Source organism: Pinus tabuliformis, chromosome 8 (assembly GCF_031772625.1).
Source record: "Pinus tabuliformis cultivar Carrire ecotype Pingquan chromosome 8, CPIR1, whole genome shotgun sequence".
In the NCBI taxonomy this organism is placed as follows: domain Eukaryota; kingdom Viridiplantae; phylum Streptophyta; class Pinopsida; order Pinales; family Pinaceae; genus Pinus; species Pinus tabuliformis.
This window is the reverse complement of record NC_142294.1, coordinates 1,500,156,781-1,500,172,160: the sequence shown is the minus strand read 5'-3', so window position 1 is coordinate 1,500,172,160 and position 15,380 is coordinate 1,500,156,781. Positions and strand designations below refer to the sequence as shown.

The following is a 15,380-nucleotide window of genomic DNA, read 5'->3' as shown; positions in this document are numbered from 1 at the left end:
TCAATTAATAATAAAAAGGTAAAGTAATAAAAATAATAAAAAATCATTTTTTTATATTTTGATTTTGTGAATAGGCTTTGTTATAATACCATCGGCCAATACCATGTCATGCCAATACCATGTCTTATGAATACCGCATGCTCGAAAACCATAAATTATTTCACAATCAAAATATTTTATAACGATATGAAAAGATTCTTAACCATGGATATTTTCCCCCATTTTACCGTGGATATTATTAACTTGTAATTTAATTAGGCTTTGTTACAATACCATGGCTTACCAATGCCACATGCCCAAGAAAGGATAACTTATTTCACAATCAAAATATTTTAGAACAATATGAAAATATTATTAACCATGGATATTCACCCCCACCTTACCATGGATATTATAGACTTTGTTACAATACCATGGGCCAATACCATGGCTTATCAATACCACATGCCCAAAAAACACAACTTACTTCACAATAAAAATATTTTATATCAATATGACAAGATTCTTAATAACATGGGATAATACCATGGGTTATTAATACCACATGCCAAAAAATCATAACTTATTTCACAATCAAAATATTTTTCAATAATGTGACAAGAACTATGGATATTCACCCCGAATTTACCATGGATATTATTAACTTGTATATAGACTTTGTTATAATACAATGGGACAATACCATGGCTTATCAATACCACATGCCTAAAAACCATAACTTATTTCACAATAAAAATATTTTATTTTAATTTAATTTTATAACATTTTTTTAATTGAAGCTAAAAAGAAATATGTTATAATTACTTTTGAGTTATATCTAAATCCTCTATCCCCATGACTACTAAAGATATTTCCATAGAAATTAAATTAAGGTTTTAATAAAATTGAAAATGAGAATACTTTCATATTTAAAGATGTGGAATTTATAAAATATAAATAATATTAGTAAGAACCAACATAGATCCATGTTAACTAAGGATCTAATTGATGACAAAAAGCAAAGCGAAGGGGAGAGAGACGGGGTGAGAGAGCGAGAGAGTTGGAGGGGGAGAGAGAATGAGGAAAGAACAAAGAAGAGATGAAGAGAGAGTGAGGGAGAGAAGAGAGGAGGGAATATAGAGAGAGGGAGACACAACGATGGAGGGGAGAGGGAGGCAGAAATGAAGAGAGAGGACTCAAGAGAGAGAAGGTGGAAGAGAGAGAGGCACAGAGGAAGAGGGATGGAGGGAGAGAGAGAGATATTGAAAGAGAGTGTGTATGTTTGGTGGTGAGATAGAGAAAGCGAATAAGAAGAGACACATAGATACAAATATAAATATTATATAGCTTTATATAACTAGCCTAGATCCATCTTAACCCCCGATCTATGAGGGATAAAATCTCTTGAGGTGCAAGCCCTTTCAGAAGACTCAAGAGAGAGAAGGTGGAAGAGAGAGAGGCACATAGGAAGAGGGATGGAGAGAGAGAGAGAGAGATATTGAAAGAGAGTGTGTATGTTTAGTGGTGAGATAGAGAAAGTGAATAAGAAAGAGACACATAGATACAAATATAAATATTATATAGTTTTATATAACTAGCCTAAATCCATCTTAACCCCCGATCTATGAGGGATCAAATCTCTTGAGGTGCAAGCCTTTTCTAAAGTTTTACACTCAAAAAATAGGTTTGCAGCACTTGAAGGGATTAGATCCCTCTCGGCTTGATAAATCCGGAGTTAAGATAGATCTAAACTGGTGTTATTTTAATAATAATGTTATGAAATTCTTTCATTTTTTTTAGTATAATTCAGTTGGCAAAACACATAAACACTTTAAGTAAAATGTTATGAGAACTTTAATTAAAAAAAAGAAAGGGAAAGTAAAAACTAAAATGTTTTGAAAATAAAAAATGTTTGTATCTTTAAAACACTAATATCATTTATCGTAGAAATTATAAAAATAGTAACACTATTGTAAAAATAAGAAACAATAATATAATACAAATTATTTAATATTAAAATATTAAACATAAACATTAAAATAAATATTTAACATAAATATTAAAATATATCAAATTAATAATATAATAAAACAAATTTAATAAAATACTTCATTAAATTTACTTTATTTAAATTAGAAACTAAATATAAATAAAATTGACATTTTTTTAAAGTAAGTAATTTATAAAAATAAAAATATTTTATTTAAAACCAGAAAGATATTACTGAAATAAAAAATATCACAACCTATTACTTTATAAAACAAGGGGAGCTGCGACGCAGCGAGTCCCTGCGTGAAGTTAAGGCTGTCTATTACGCACTACAAAGTAGGGGAAATATGCCAATGTACTGAGTTTTTAAGAAGCAAGTTGAACCTGTCTACTGCTGCTAAGAAGTTTTATACTGTGCATCCGAAAGTGAAACTTTTAGAGTATTGGAAGGAAGTTTTATACTGTGCATCCGAAAGTGAAACTTTTAGAGTATTGGAAGGAACTTAAGTTTTTAGGAAGCAAAATGTATCACTATATAGTCTGAGCCTGTCTATTACGTACTACAAAGTAGAGGAAAACACATATCAAAGCAAAAGGCAGCTTCTGTATATAGCATCGTTGAAATCAGAGATAGCAAATTGACATTGATTTTTGCTGCATCGAGTTGCTTTCGTAAGAGCAAAAGGTAGGCAAAAGCCTTAATGGCAAAACTATTACACACTGTAGTCGATCTGATTCAAGCTGCATCGAGTTGCTTTCCTAAGAGCAAAAGGTAGGCAAAAGCCTTAATGACAAAACTATTATACACTGCAGTCGATCTGATTCAAGATCTTATCTAACTTATGAAGTTATTAGGACACGGACATTGACTGTAGGCCGAGAGATACATGCTGTCTGTAGTTGAGCAGAGCCGGTGATGGCGGACCCGAATGCATATTTGAAGCATCCGTTGTAGACCTGTAATAGAGAAAGAAGCGGGGAAATAAGACAATGCGTAAGATAATCCAAAAGAGATGTTAGTTTTTTTTTGGTTTCTTTTTCCTTTGTCTTTCGACTTTTACGATGTCAATGATCAGAAGAGTCATGAGAATAAGTGCTAAGAGAAACAATGTTGTGAGTTCAGTAAGTTGGCTTATGCTAATGGATTCCATGTTATATGAAGCGGGGAGGTGTTGGATGGGTCGTTCAGTAGAATCAGTCTAGCTTGGCAGGGGATAAAGCGGGGGTAAGGCTAAAACATCTCCTTGGCGGTAGAAGTGATGTATCTGACATCGGGCAATCTTGGTGGTAGATCTAGGTGCAGAAATAATCTTGAAGATCAGATTGGATCAGGGCAGTATTTAATGATGGGCATATCGATCTGACATGGGGTTGAAATGGCATATGGAATGATGGATGTGGCGGCAGTAGTAAATGCGAAATTAGGTGCCCCTTTGAGTGTGTGGCGGTAGATTAAATATGATCAGTATTTAATGATGGGCATATCGATCTGACATGGGGTGCAAGTGAATGTGCCACGTTTGCATAACCCGAGAGGATTATGCTTCCAACAGTATAGAAGCTGTTTGCACTACTACATAAGGCATTCCAAATTCCTTATTCAAATACACTTGAGGCTTTCTGCCTTCCACCTTATCCAAATCCCAGCAACTTTGAGGGGGCATTGCTAGATGATCCTATGAGTAGCTATGGAGCAAAAAGAACCATCTCTCATAAAATTTGAGGCAAAGGAGATGAAACTCACGATGGAAGCCTCGTTGATCAATTGGATCCAATGAGCAATGCTCTATAAGGAGTGGGACCAGCTCTAAGCTCTCATAGAGGTCGAAAATCTATCAACCTAGCGACAGGACGTCTACTGCCTCACAAACCTGCCACCAATAGGATCTAAGGCCAAGGACGTCATCTTTGTAAAACTAAAGCATTCTACCACATCTGTTGTTAGTACAGCAAAAAGAGCTCTGGGTTCTAGTTCTAACATTCATTGCTTGACGTGTGAAACGGAACAGACTGTGACAGGCATAGATTTGAGCTGTAATTTGTAAATTAAAAAACAAGGATTTGCATAAAGGAAGGGAACATTGATGCCAGAGGAACTGAAATCTTAATTGATATTCTTTTTAGTTTTCTCAGGATTCTCCTGTAAGCAACTATAACTTCCATAAAAAGCTTTAGCAAGGAAAGTTAAACGAGTATAACAGGGTGCACGCAGAAATTCATGTATTTCAATGAAGGAACTGATGTCATAAAATTGCAGCAACTCGAAACATGCAATATGATCCTCTCAAAGTGATCTGAGAAAGTAGGAGCAATAGTCCTCTTATGGCTGTCAACTCGTCACAACAATATAGATGTCATGATACAATTGAAGCCCTCTTCTGGACTTCTTGAAAACACATCTAGTGAAAAAGAAAACTATAAAAAAGATATTTAGCATTCAGCAGTCATTCTACAGCACAAGAATTCAAGAGCTATATTTTGTTAAATATAAAAAGATTATTTATTTTTCTATCCGTGTAAATATATGAGTAACTTTTTGATATGTTTGAAAAAATTATAAAGAAGTTAAGAACCTTAGCTTCACCTTTCCCTTACAATAAAATCAACATTATTCAAATTACACAGCAATTGTTTTCTCATAGATTGTAACACATTTAACAAAAGACACAGCAGACTCCCGAACTGAGGTGAACTTCTGGTAAACTTCTTTGAGCCCCATAGCATTCTGATCTGTGATTTTTTTATCTGAGGGTGATGAGAGTTCAACCTAATTGGACTAATGACTAAATATGAAAACAGTATTTTTTCATAGATTATAATACAGTTAACGAAAAACATAGAAAGCTTTCAAACTGAGGTGAGGCTGCGGTAAACTTCTTTCACACAGCATTGTGTCCTGTGCAATTTTGTGTATAGAGTGACGAGACACACCAAATTGGACTCATTACTAAATATGAGACCAGCAAATATATCATGCAGGATATTGAGCCAATCTCTACCCACCTCTTTTCATAAAGTAACGCAGAAACAAGACTTGCAAAAGTTTCTGGCCTCATATTTCTTTCCTCACGCAGCTGATAAAGCTTATGGCGAAAAGCAAATCTTTGGTACCTGTAAAGTAAACAATATACTCAAGCTGATACACGATATGAATGTCACACAATCCACTTGCAAATCTCAGCATTCATGCCTTATCATCTCAATCACCACTGTATATGGTCCAGCCAGCAAGGATGTCTTTGTGGTGAGCCAACACTCATCATGATGTGCAAGATGAAAATATGTGTATCAATTTATTTACATTTTTGAAATTTTGCCTTATCTTGAAATTTGAGGGATGCTCCTTTATAGATAAAAATTTACAAAATAATAGAGATCAGAAAGAAGTATGTGCATTTATCTAATGTGATATATATTGGCAGAAATCTTACAAAGTCTGCACATCTGTGACCAATCCAGAAAGACCCACGTATAGCTTATCATGAATCTTGAAAATGCGCTGAAAATCAGTAGCTATTGTTTGCAGTTGCACGCCTAAACGGCGATCACTGGCAATGGCAAAGCAGTTTTTCCCAACCATAGCCACCAAAGCACTTCCATTATATTCAAATATCTGTCAAAAGTTAAAACACAATTAATAATTTGCAAATCTTTTAGTGATCCATACATTGAAGTGGTTCCAAAACACACATGGAAAAAAAATTAAAAACTTACTTCTACACTTTTAAACACCCAAAAACTCTGTAAAAATTTCACCATGAGAAGAGGGGAAAATTGAAATCCATTAAAAAAGGCAAAATAAAACCCAATATGTCAAGAAAAACCACAACTATACTGAATCAGCTTAAAAGTTAAAACCCCCAGAAAGGAACAAGCAAAAGGCAAATTTTTCCTGTAGAACAATAATAAAGAACCCAAATGCGTGAATTCTTTACCTCAGTCCAGCAAAAAAAGTTCTTAACATTATGCAAAGTTGCAAACTTCAAACTCAAAGAAATTGATCTATGACACTTCAATGTCAGAGCAGAAAAAATAAACAACATTCGCATTCTCAAGCCCCCAAACTGAACCCTTAAAACCATAGATTTCTTTCTAAAACTTGACTAAACCATAAAAATTAAACCAAGAATGCATGTCCCAGAACAAAACAAGATTACTGAATTAATCTAAATTTCCAACTACAGATGGCATCAATGTTATAAACAATAATATTTTAACCGTTCAAAAATCCATGACCTCAAACATTAATAACTCCAAATTTGGTGAAAACTTTTGTTTTTCTAAGCTGATAGCTTACCGACATTGCTGAGACAGATGTTAGGAGGTGTAGAGAACTGAGTCGTCTCCCCAAGCTGCAGCTAGGTTTCTTTGTATATTAATGAAGTTATTCTGAAGAAAAAAACACAACAGATGTGAGAAAAACAAACTTTATGGAATAAGAGCCCTACAGGCATGCAACATACAAGTATAGCATGAAAACCAAGTGCCTTCCATGAGATAATAATGATTTTCTGATGTTTCGGGCTGTAAACACCCAAGCTATTCTCACAAGTCTACTAGAAAGACAGAGAATCCACCTCTATTTTACAGGACAGATAGCCGATAAGACTGAAAAAAGATTGTTGTATCCACTAAAATCTTCTGAAGTCTGTTTTCCATCACAATTTCCACACTCCAAAATGGAATAGATTTTTCTGGCTATAAAGATGTAAAGCTAAACTTGGCCATCATTGAGAACTTGATCTTATTCATCCATTTTTATCCATGGGCGTAGATTTTATTTTGCCTTAATTGACAGAACTGATGTTTGAGTTCTATATCCAAAATGATCTCATCAATGATTACATCCGCATTGTGCCTGATTAGTTTCAAGTTTCAACGATAGGCATCCAATGTGTGTGTTCTTGCAGGTGACAGTTCCTAAGTTTCTGGATCAATCCTAATGGTATTGCAGCGGCCCACAGCCCTGGATCTGGATTTCAATTGTTTAAATGTCAAGATATTACACATATTTATTCCCAGTCCATTTTCAAAGAATGGTCATGACTCCAGATATTACACATATTTATTCACAGTCCATTTTCAAAGAATGGCTACCCCAATAGATTCTGTACAAGCTAGAAAACATAACCGAAAACCAAAAATCCCGTAAAGTGCCAAAACCTAGACTCCGTTGTTTAGAATGTCAGCAAGTAGATAACAATGAAATAAATCAGGTATACAAGCAAATGGTTTTAAAGAGGGATATGAGAATGATAATATGCACCAACTTATTTTGAATTTGAAAAATAGATTGTGCTTTTCTGGACAGATGTCATCCTGTTCTGCTTATTTTTTCAAATGCCATTTTCAAAAAATCTATTTTGTGCTTGTATTGCCTTCCGGAAAGCGTTTAAGAAAAAAAAAATTAACATCAAAAACATGTAACAAAATATACCTAGGAGTGTAATAAAGCATAACTAGGAGCCCGTCGGGCTGTGGTTTAGCACAAGTTGAAAAGCTTGCAGCAATGATGAGCCAGATTCACAACCCAGCAGGTTCATTCCAAGTGCTAACACAGTCTTCTTCCATTCATATGATGCCAGGGCAAGTCCTGGGTGACTTTGACGAAATAAATACCCCTTGATAACGGCTCTGAGCCAAATTTAACCCGCTTGTAGAACAGATCTTCTCTGGAGTTTAGAAGCCTCTCAAATTGGAAACAGAAATAAAAGAGAAGTGAGGTGGGTATGTGGGTGTTTCACAGATTTCACCGGAAACAAGATTATACGTCTTAACTACAATTAGAGGTAGAGTTTAAGAAGGCCGGTCATCAAAGGCTGGTGGCAGGTTTAATTTACAGGACCAAAAGTAGAGTTCCTACGGCACCCTAAGCTCAGACTTTTGGAATACTAATGCAACGACTTACAGGTTGAAATGTGGAGGTTTTCTAGGACAAAATTCAGTGAATAAGTAGAGTTCTAAATTTTTCATCTGCTTTCAATCCAACATGGAAATACGTTCTACCCAACATTATTGTCCAGATTAAAAAACAATGCGATTCCAAAGAAATACAATGACATGTGCACATTGAGAAAGCAAACTGCAATCTAGAAGAGATCGAACGACAGGGTTTTGTCTAATTGAAAAAACCACTCTGTTTCTTCGCCATCATCATAGAAAGATGATATTTGAACCGCCCCTTCCAACTGACCTAGGGTTTTTGACCTCTGTCCCATTGCAGAACCAGGAAACCGTCGTTTCACAACCAGCGCAGTAATCATTTCTCTGAAATTGCATCATAACCCAACAAATTCCTTGAGAGATTCAACCCTCTATATTCAAAATTCCGAATTGGGTTCTTCAAAATTTACTACAGAATGCTTTAATTGACATAAAAGAAGTACTCACAAGTGGAGAAATGAGATGAAATTTCATGAAAATGGGCTAAAATTTAATGAAACGGGCAAACACAAATCGATTAGTTTCACAAAAATACCTGATTATACGCAAAAAAACGTCAAGGTTTCGAATCCCACAAGCTGCACATAATTAAAATATTAAGGAGTACCTTTCTTTTACCGGAAATGGGCAAACAAATATCGATTAGTTTCACAAAAATACCTGATTAGATGCAAAAAAATGTCAGTGTTTCGAATCCCACAAGCTACACATAATTAAAATATTAAAGAGTACCTTGCTTTTACCTCAAACGAAGAAAATTTGAGTTGCTCGAGCAACAAGTAGCGCATGTTGCAATTCATCCCTAATCTTCATAGGCAGATGGTTGGACTGCATCAGAGGATACGGGTGAATGATCGAAAAGGCGTATCCTCGTCACTTTGGATACCAAAGCCCTACTTCCTTTCAGTTCAAGACCCGGGGTGCTATACGCAGAATTCTCAGGGCAAGACACACCTCCCACAAGCTGCACATAATTAAAATTAAAATATTAAAGAGTACCTTGCTTTTAACTCAAACGAAGAAAATTTGAGTTGCTTGAGAAACAAGTAGCGCATGTTGCAGTTCATCGCTAACCTTCATAGGCAGATGGTTGGACTGTGGCAGAGGATACGGGTGAATGATCGAAAAGGCGTATCCTCGTCACTTTGGATACCAAAGCCCTACTTCCTTTCAGTTCAAGACCCGCGGTGCTATACGCAGAATTCTCAGGGCAAAACACACCAGACAAGAAACTGTGGCATATGAAACAACAGTGCACCTTGAAATTTCAAATTTAAAATAAAGATAAGAAATCAATCAATTTCAATAAGAATAAAAATGAAAATCGTAACATTTATCCTTGTGGGCCCTACATGAGGGCCTTGTGCCTAACACATCTCTCTCCATAGCATAACATGCAAGCTTACACATATCTCCTTAACATAGGATGCAAGCTCTGAAAGGAGATAACATAGGACGCAAGCTATAAAGCAGGCCACCTAGGGTTGCAGAAGCTAACATCTGTGAGCAGGCAGATTGAAACCAGAGAAGGGTTAAAATGGTAATTCAAGATATGCTTGTATACAGTTACAGATCCCCCACTACCAGAGCCCCCACTATCGTCAGAAAACATGAAAATCGCAGAAGGATGCTCTCGGGGAAGGCTGACTATCGCTCTTCAACGTTTAGATTGGGATCATAGATCATGAGTCTCTGAAGACCAACGGTGGACGCACTATTTTTCGTTTTTGGCTTCATTTCGGATCGTCTGTCTGTCTTTCTGTAAATTGATTTATTGCAATGCAATGGCATTTTTCCATGGCCATATAATTCCTCTCGGATATCCAGCCATGGCTGGTGTGTGACTGCAATAATTTGTTCTTTCTTTTTTCCTTTTCTTTTCTTTAATTTGCAGCCTAGCCTTAGTACCCCTGTTCTTCCTTCTCAACCGCATTTGCCACCCCGCTGTCAGTCCCGTCTCCGCCAAACACAGTTAATGTAGAACTGCTGGTGTCATGACCTGCAACTTCATAGAATACTTCATTCTTTCGCTTCCAAGGTTACTATATATATTCATAGAATTCTCCACGGCCTCATATTGATCCATATGCGCCTCCATAGCCCTAGCAGACCTCGGATCTGCCCTTAGCACTCTATCTCCTTGACAATACTTGTCAAATCACAGACCAAATGCCCTTGACTGTCTTCCTGTAGCAATCTGCTTCCACTGTGCAAGCCTGAGGCTGATTTGGCCTCCCTTTAGGTCACTGTGAGAACACAAAACCCCTCCACAATCTTCCTGAGGAACTCGGTCCTCAACGGCAAAGATTTCCAAGGCTAAGTCTGTGTCTTCCAGGGTCTCAGCCCTCCATCTTTATCACTGCACAGACTTGGATCACGCACAGACTTAGAGCTGCTCTCGGCCTGGACTGAACATACCTCAGCACTCAATCTCTCTCTTCCAGTATATATACGCTGTCTCTATTCTAATTCTGAGGCATATTTCGGCCTCTTCAAGGGCAGATCTGGTCACAGAAGATCCTCACTCATCCTGAGGCCCTGTGGCCCTCATATTGATCCATACGCTCCGCCTCCGCCACCGCCACCGTACGCCCCTCCGCCTCCGCCACCGCCACGCCCACATCCACACCCTGGGCCTGATCCGTATGCACCTCCTCCACCGCCGCCGACGCCTCCATTTGACCCATTCGCGCCCACAACCAGGAAACCCTAGTGAGGGCTCTCTCTGCAAAATATTTTCCTTGCACCCAGGGGGTTTCCTTGCACGTTTCTTGCTGAAATTCGGCAACCAACAGGCATTCCACCCTAGGGCTTTTGCAGTCACGAACCACCAGGTGCATTCCCAGCTGGATCCAAAGCAAAGAGGGTAGATTTTCTCTGCCATATTCCGGATTAGGGTTACAAAAATAACAGAGTGATTGTATATCAGATCTTGATGCTAGTGATTAGTTCTTCACCGGACACCTCCCGCCATGCAAACATTGACCATACGGCCGACACCTGCGAAAGAACAAGCACGTTAGCAGCGAAAGAACAAGCAAGTTAGCAGACAACGAATTGAACACTTAACATTAAACGTTAAGGAATTAATGTCAGCATTAAAACTAAACCGCACACCGTCAAGGGCACATGATTGTGGTTAAATATCAGTTTAACATATGGTCCGGCCTCTTCCGCCTCGGGAAGAGGCCAAATAAGATGGCCAACAGAAAATCAATTGCAAACTTTAGAACATAAGTGATAATACCACTGAAAAACCCTGCGAATTAATGCTATCTCCCCGCCGAACGGTTACTATAGTCCCTGCCGGATGCCAGATGGCAGGGACTAATAACATCCCAGATTTACATAAATATACATATTTTTATACCCACTCTCCTTTATTTCAAACTTTTCGCTAATGGGGTGAGAAACAACCAAGTGGGCCATTAATTTCCGGTTTCTTGTTTTCTCGGGTTCTTCTATATGTTGTTCTGTTTGTACCTGAAGGCTAATCAATGTAGTAGAGTGAGAACTGAGATTTTGAAATGGTACTATCGAGGATATAATCTTCTTATAAATTAATAGAAATTGGTTGATTCAGCAAAAAAATAAAAACTAAAATTAACATGTCATCAAAACCAAAAGAATATATTATATAAACAATATAAATTTAATTTAAAATTTATTAGATTAATTTTATTTATTTTAAGTATAAGATTACATGTAAATGAGGAATATATTATATAAACAATATAAATTTAATATAAAATTTATTAGATTAATTTTATTTATTTTAAGTATAAGATTACATGTAAATGAGGTTAAAAAATAAATTTATTTTATATAATTAAATCAGTTTATTGATTTTATATTTGAAAATTAAATACAAATTAAATTATGGCACAAGGAATAATCATATCATATAATAAATTTGAACTCGAATTATTATTTAAAATAATATAATAAATTAAAACTTAAACAACGAGTGTCATTTAACAAATCGGAGTTGTGGTGGCATAACGTTTTGTGTATTATAATTTTTCTGTATTATAATTAAATTATTACACGATTTGCTGCAAATTAAACCCACCGTGGAATGATTATATTACAAGAATGTCACGATTGATTACAAGAATGGCATCCAAGGGTTCTCACAGACAACCGTTGGAGTACAAAGAACTTTTTCCTGACACATGTTTTTATTGTCATTTGATTAAAATAATCATTAAATCCAACGATGTCTCAACGCTCTAACTGAAATGGTATGGATATATATGTGGAGTTTCGCAATACAGATAGAAAGAATTTTTGGAATCTCTCCAAGCATGAGTAGGATGTGATTTTTTTTAAATTTTGTACTTTAAAAGAGCTTTGCATTCGAAGACATTTTATCTATTTTGAAACATGCTAGATTTGTGTTAAAGATGAATCTATATTGATTTTTAATTATAGAATTGTGGGTTAGCACAATTGGTTGAGTCTACATCATTAAAATACCTTTATTCTTAAGAGGTCATAGCTTCAATTCTCCTAACACATAGCTTCAATTCTCCTAACACCCTTCAACTTAGGCTCTGTAGCTGAATTGATAGAAAAGATCATAAACCATATAAAAAAAGATAATGACTATTAATATTACTTTAATAACAATGTTGTAAAATTCTTTAAGTTTTGAGTGTAATTCATTTGATAAAACATGTAAACACTTTAAGTAAAATGTTATGAAGTCTTTCACTAAAAAAAATAGAAACTAAATGTTTTGAAGAAAGAAAATTTGTTTGTCTTTAAAACTCTATTATCATTTATCATGGAATTGTAAAAGTAATAACACTATTGTGAAAATAAGAAACAATACTATAATACAAATTATTTAATATTAAAATATATCAAATTAGTAATAATAAAGCAAACTTAATAAAATACTTCATTCATTTTGTTTTATAGAAATTAAAAATTAAATATAAATAAAATTGACTTTTTTAACCAAATAATTTAAAAATATATAAATATTATATTATTTATAACCCGAAAATATTGTTGAAATAAAAAATATCACAATCTATTACTTTATAAAATAAAATCCCAGATTTACATAAATAATAACAATAAATAGATGTTTTTACGCCCACTCTCCTTTATTTCAAACTTTTCCCTAGTGGGGTGGTGGGCCATTAATTTCCAGTTTTCTTGTTTTCTCGGGTTCTTCTTTATTTTCTTGTGTTTGTATCTAAAGGCCCATAAATATAGTACGATTGATAATTCAAAGATTTTGAAATGGTACTATTTAGGATATAATTTTTTTTATAAATTAATAAAAATTGGTTGATTTACCGAAAAAAACAAAACAATAAAATCTCATCAAAATCTAAAAATATACTATATGAACAGTATCAAATTTGTTGGACTCATGGAGGTTGAAGCCACAGGAATATTATCAAAGTCACGTAGTTGAAGCTCCGGTGGTACCCTTCCCATGGCGACCACGCTCAACTTTCTACAGAATTCTACCGAGTTACATCAACCCTCCGCCCCCCCACCCAAAAAAAGTGGAAGAAATATGAATTGATTGTTCTTCGATTATTGCAGTGTTGAATTTAAGTTTCTATTCCCCTCGCCGTGATTGGAAGGAGCGGCCAGAGTGTAGTTGTCACTGCGAGTTGGTGCTCAGGTGGGCGTATGTATATCAGCGTCTTAGTGTGTGGAGGCGTATCAGTGTGTAGAGGCGTATCAATCCGTGGAGCATGTTTCTGTTTCGTTGAATAAGATAAGGACCAGCGTACAACGCAGATATCGATCTACGTGTGGAGTCTCACCCTGGTTTTGAAGCCGAAGAACAAGACAACAATGTTGTATGGGATTCTTGTATCACAATTCGAAGATGATGATAATCCTTTGCAACTGGTGGATGGATCGATGAAGCCTTTTAAACAATTCCTTAAATATTATTTCGGTTTGTTCATCAGTTGGGGACGCTAAGGATTGATATTCCATTCCACTGTCTTGAATGACGACATTCTTCTGCTTCCTATAACTATTTAGGTAAATAGTCCTTACTAAGTCTCCGGGGATATTCGTGCGGGATCTACCCAAGGCATTTAAATTTTTTATTTTTAATACATTAAGTACACGGGCTCCCTGTATGTGTTTTGGATTTTTGGCATCACAAGGAGTGTCACAGTATTTCCCGCACGCATGAACTGCCAAATATCACCATCTATACGCTGACTCGGAAGATGAGCGGTCAATCACTCGGCCGTCGTGGTTTAAGAAGGTGAAGCGAATGAATTCTAGTGCGTATTTCGTGAAAGTGCACTCTTAAAATTGTTGACTCAAGCTCTGAAACAACGTCAAAGGCTCATTCGATCAACATGTAATAACTTATTTGGTTCGGTGCAATTACAATCAACATCGCTGCTCCTTTCTGCCTATTTCGACCTGAGTGGTGTGACTTCTATGTGCATTAATTAAGTCATGGTATGTGCATTGATCCATATGCATTGATTCACAGTGTGGGTTGGGCAGTGGGGTCGCTCTATTGTTTTGTTATATGCATATCAGTGTCTTGGTTTATATGCTCAGATTGAGGTATTGAATTTTCTTTATGAAATGCGTATGTATGATATATGATGACATTGCCATGATATACAACATATGATGAGTGGTGGCTTATATGCTCAAATTGAAGGTATAAAATTGAAAATTAAAAGAAGTGTTTTATGGAGGAGAGTTTAGTTATTTCCTACATTAAGAACTTAAGAATTATTACAAGTTGATTGTAATAATGGTCCACTTGTTATGGCTCTAATTGGTGGAGTATTAGAGTTTCTCCAAACTCATAATTTAATGTCGATGACATAGTGAAAATAAGCAAAGACTCTCTTTCAGACATTCAAAATTGTCTACAAAATGCACAAGAGAAAATTGATTTTTTTACAGCTTGAATCTCAACTACAATAGAAAGAATTACAGCGTTGGAGTCACCATTCTGAACCTTTTTTTGTTCAGAAGATTGAAACAGACTCCCATAAATAGCAAGACAATAATGTTACAGTTGATTCAGATCTAGTGCCCAATAAAGCAAAAAAATTGCATGCAGACGCAGAAATTCAGCCAACACTTCCGAGGCTAATCATCAAACCTTGGGAAGAACTTGTCCATAACAAGCACAGAACATGTCTTGGATATGAGAATGACGTGTCCTTTTATATTCCATATTACTCAAAGCCCATCCAATTTCAGAGTGTTGGATTCCTTTATGACAGTTCACCGTCAGCTTCTTCCCCTATTCCACAGCAACAACAACAGATTGTGAAATGCCAACACTATGACCGAGTTTGCCATATAAAATATCACTGTTTTGATCTTCATCCATGTAAGCATTGTCGTAAAACCAGTTATTCTTCAAACAGATGCTTCAAAAACAAACATCCTGCAAGAACAATGATTCATCTTGGATGAATCGCTTCTTGGCAATGGGTCTTAACAAC

General features: G+C 35.9%; 1 protein-coding gene across 5 annotated transcripts; it reads right to left on the bottom strand.

The window, feature by feature from the left end:
* Window positions 1-2,494: 2,494 nt before the first annotated feature.
* Window positions 2,495-11,000, bottom strand: LOC149241528 (proteasome subunit beta type-3-like). 5 transcript variants are annotated; one of them, XM_089374002.1, is made up of 7 exons: window positions 8,655-8,778; window positions 8,447-8,571; window positions 8,162-8,235; window positions 6,266-6,357; window positions 5,400-5,581; window positions 4,972-5,079; window positions 2,495-2,925 (listed from the first exon to the last, which is right to left on the bottom strand). In XM_089374002.1, exons 4-7 carry the CDS (start codon window positions 6,269-6,271, stop codon window positions 2,820-2,822), a joined length of 402 nt encoding a protein of 133 aa, XP_089230128.1. In that variant the 5' UTR covers window positions 6,272-6,357; window positions 8,162-8,235; window positions 8,447-8,571; window positions 8,655-8,778; the 3' UTR covers window positions 2,495-2,819. The 5 variants fall into 5 exon arrangements, with proteins under 5 accessions (XP_089230128.1, XP_089230127.1, XP_089230130.1 ...); XM_089374001.1 differs by lacking the exons at window positions 8,162-8,235; window positions 8,447-8,571; window positions 8,655-8,778 and adding exons at window positions 8,798-8,875; window positions 8,986-11,000; XM_089374004.1 differs by lacking the exons at window positions 8,162-8,235; window positions 8,655-8,778 and having other exon boundaries at window positions 8,447-8,621.
* Between the last annotated feature and the right edge of the window lie 4,380 nt (window positions 11,001-15,380).

Bases quoted from the DNA above. Each gene is read 5' to 3' on its own strand.
- LOC149241528 (XM_089374001.1), bottom strand. The intron at 5,080-5,399 runs GTAAGATTTCTG...TTTACTTTACAG, and splicing joins GTCACAGATGTGCAGACTTT to GTACCAAAGATTTGCTTTTC. The intron at 2,926-4,971 runs GTGGGTAGAGAT...TCTCTATTACAG, and splicing joins GCGTTACTTTATGAAAAGAG to GTCTACAACGGATGCTTCAA.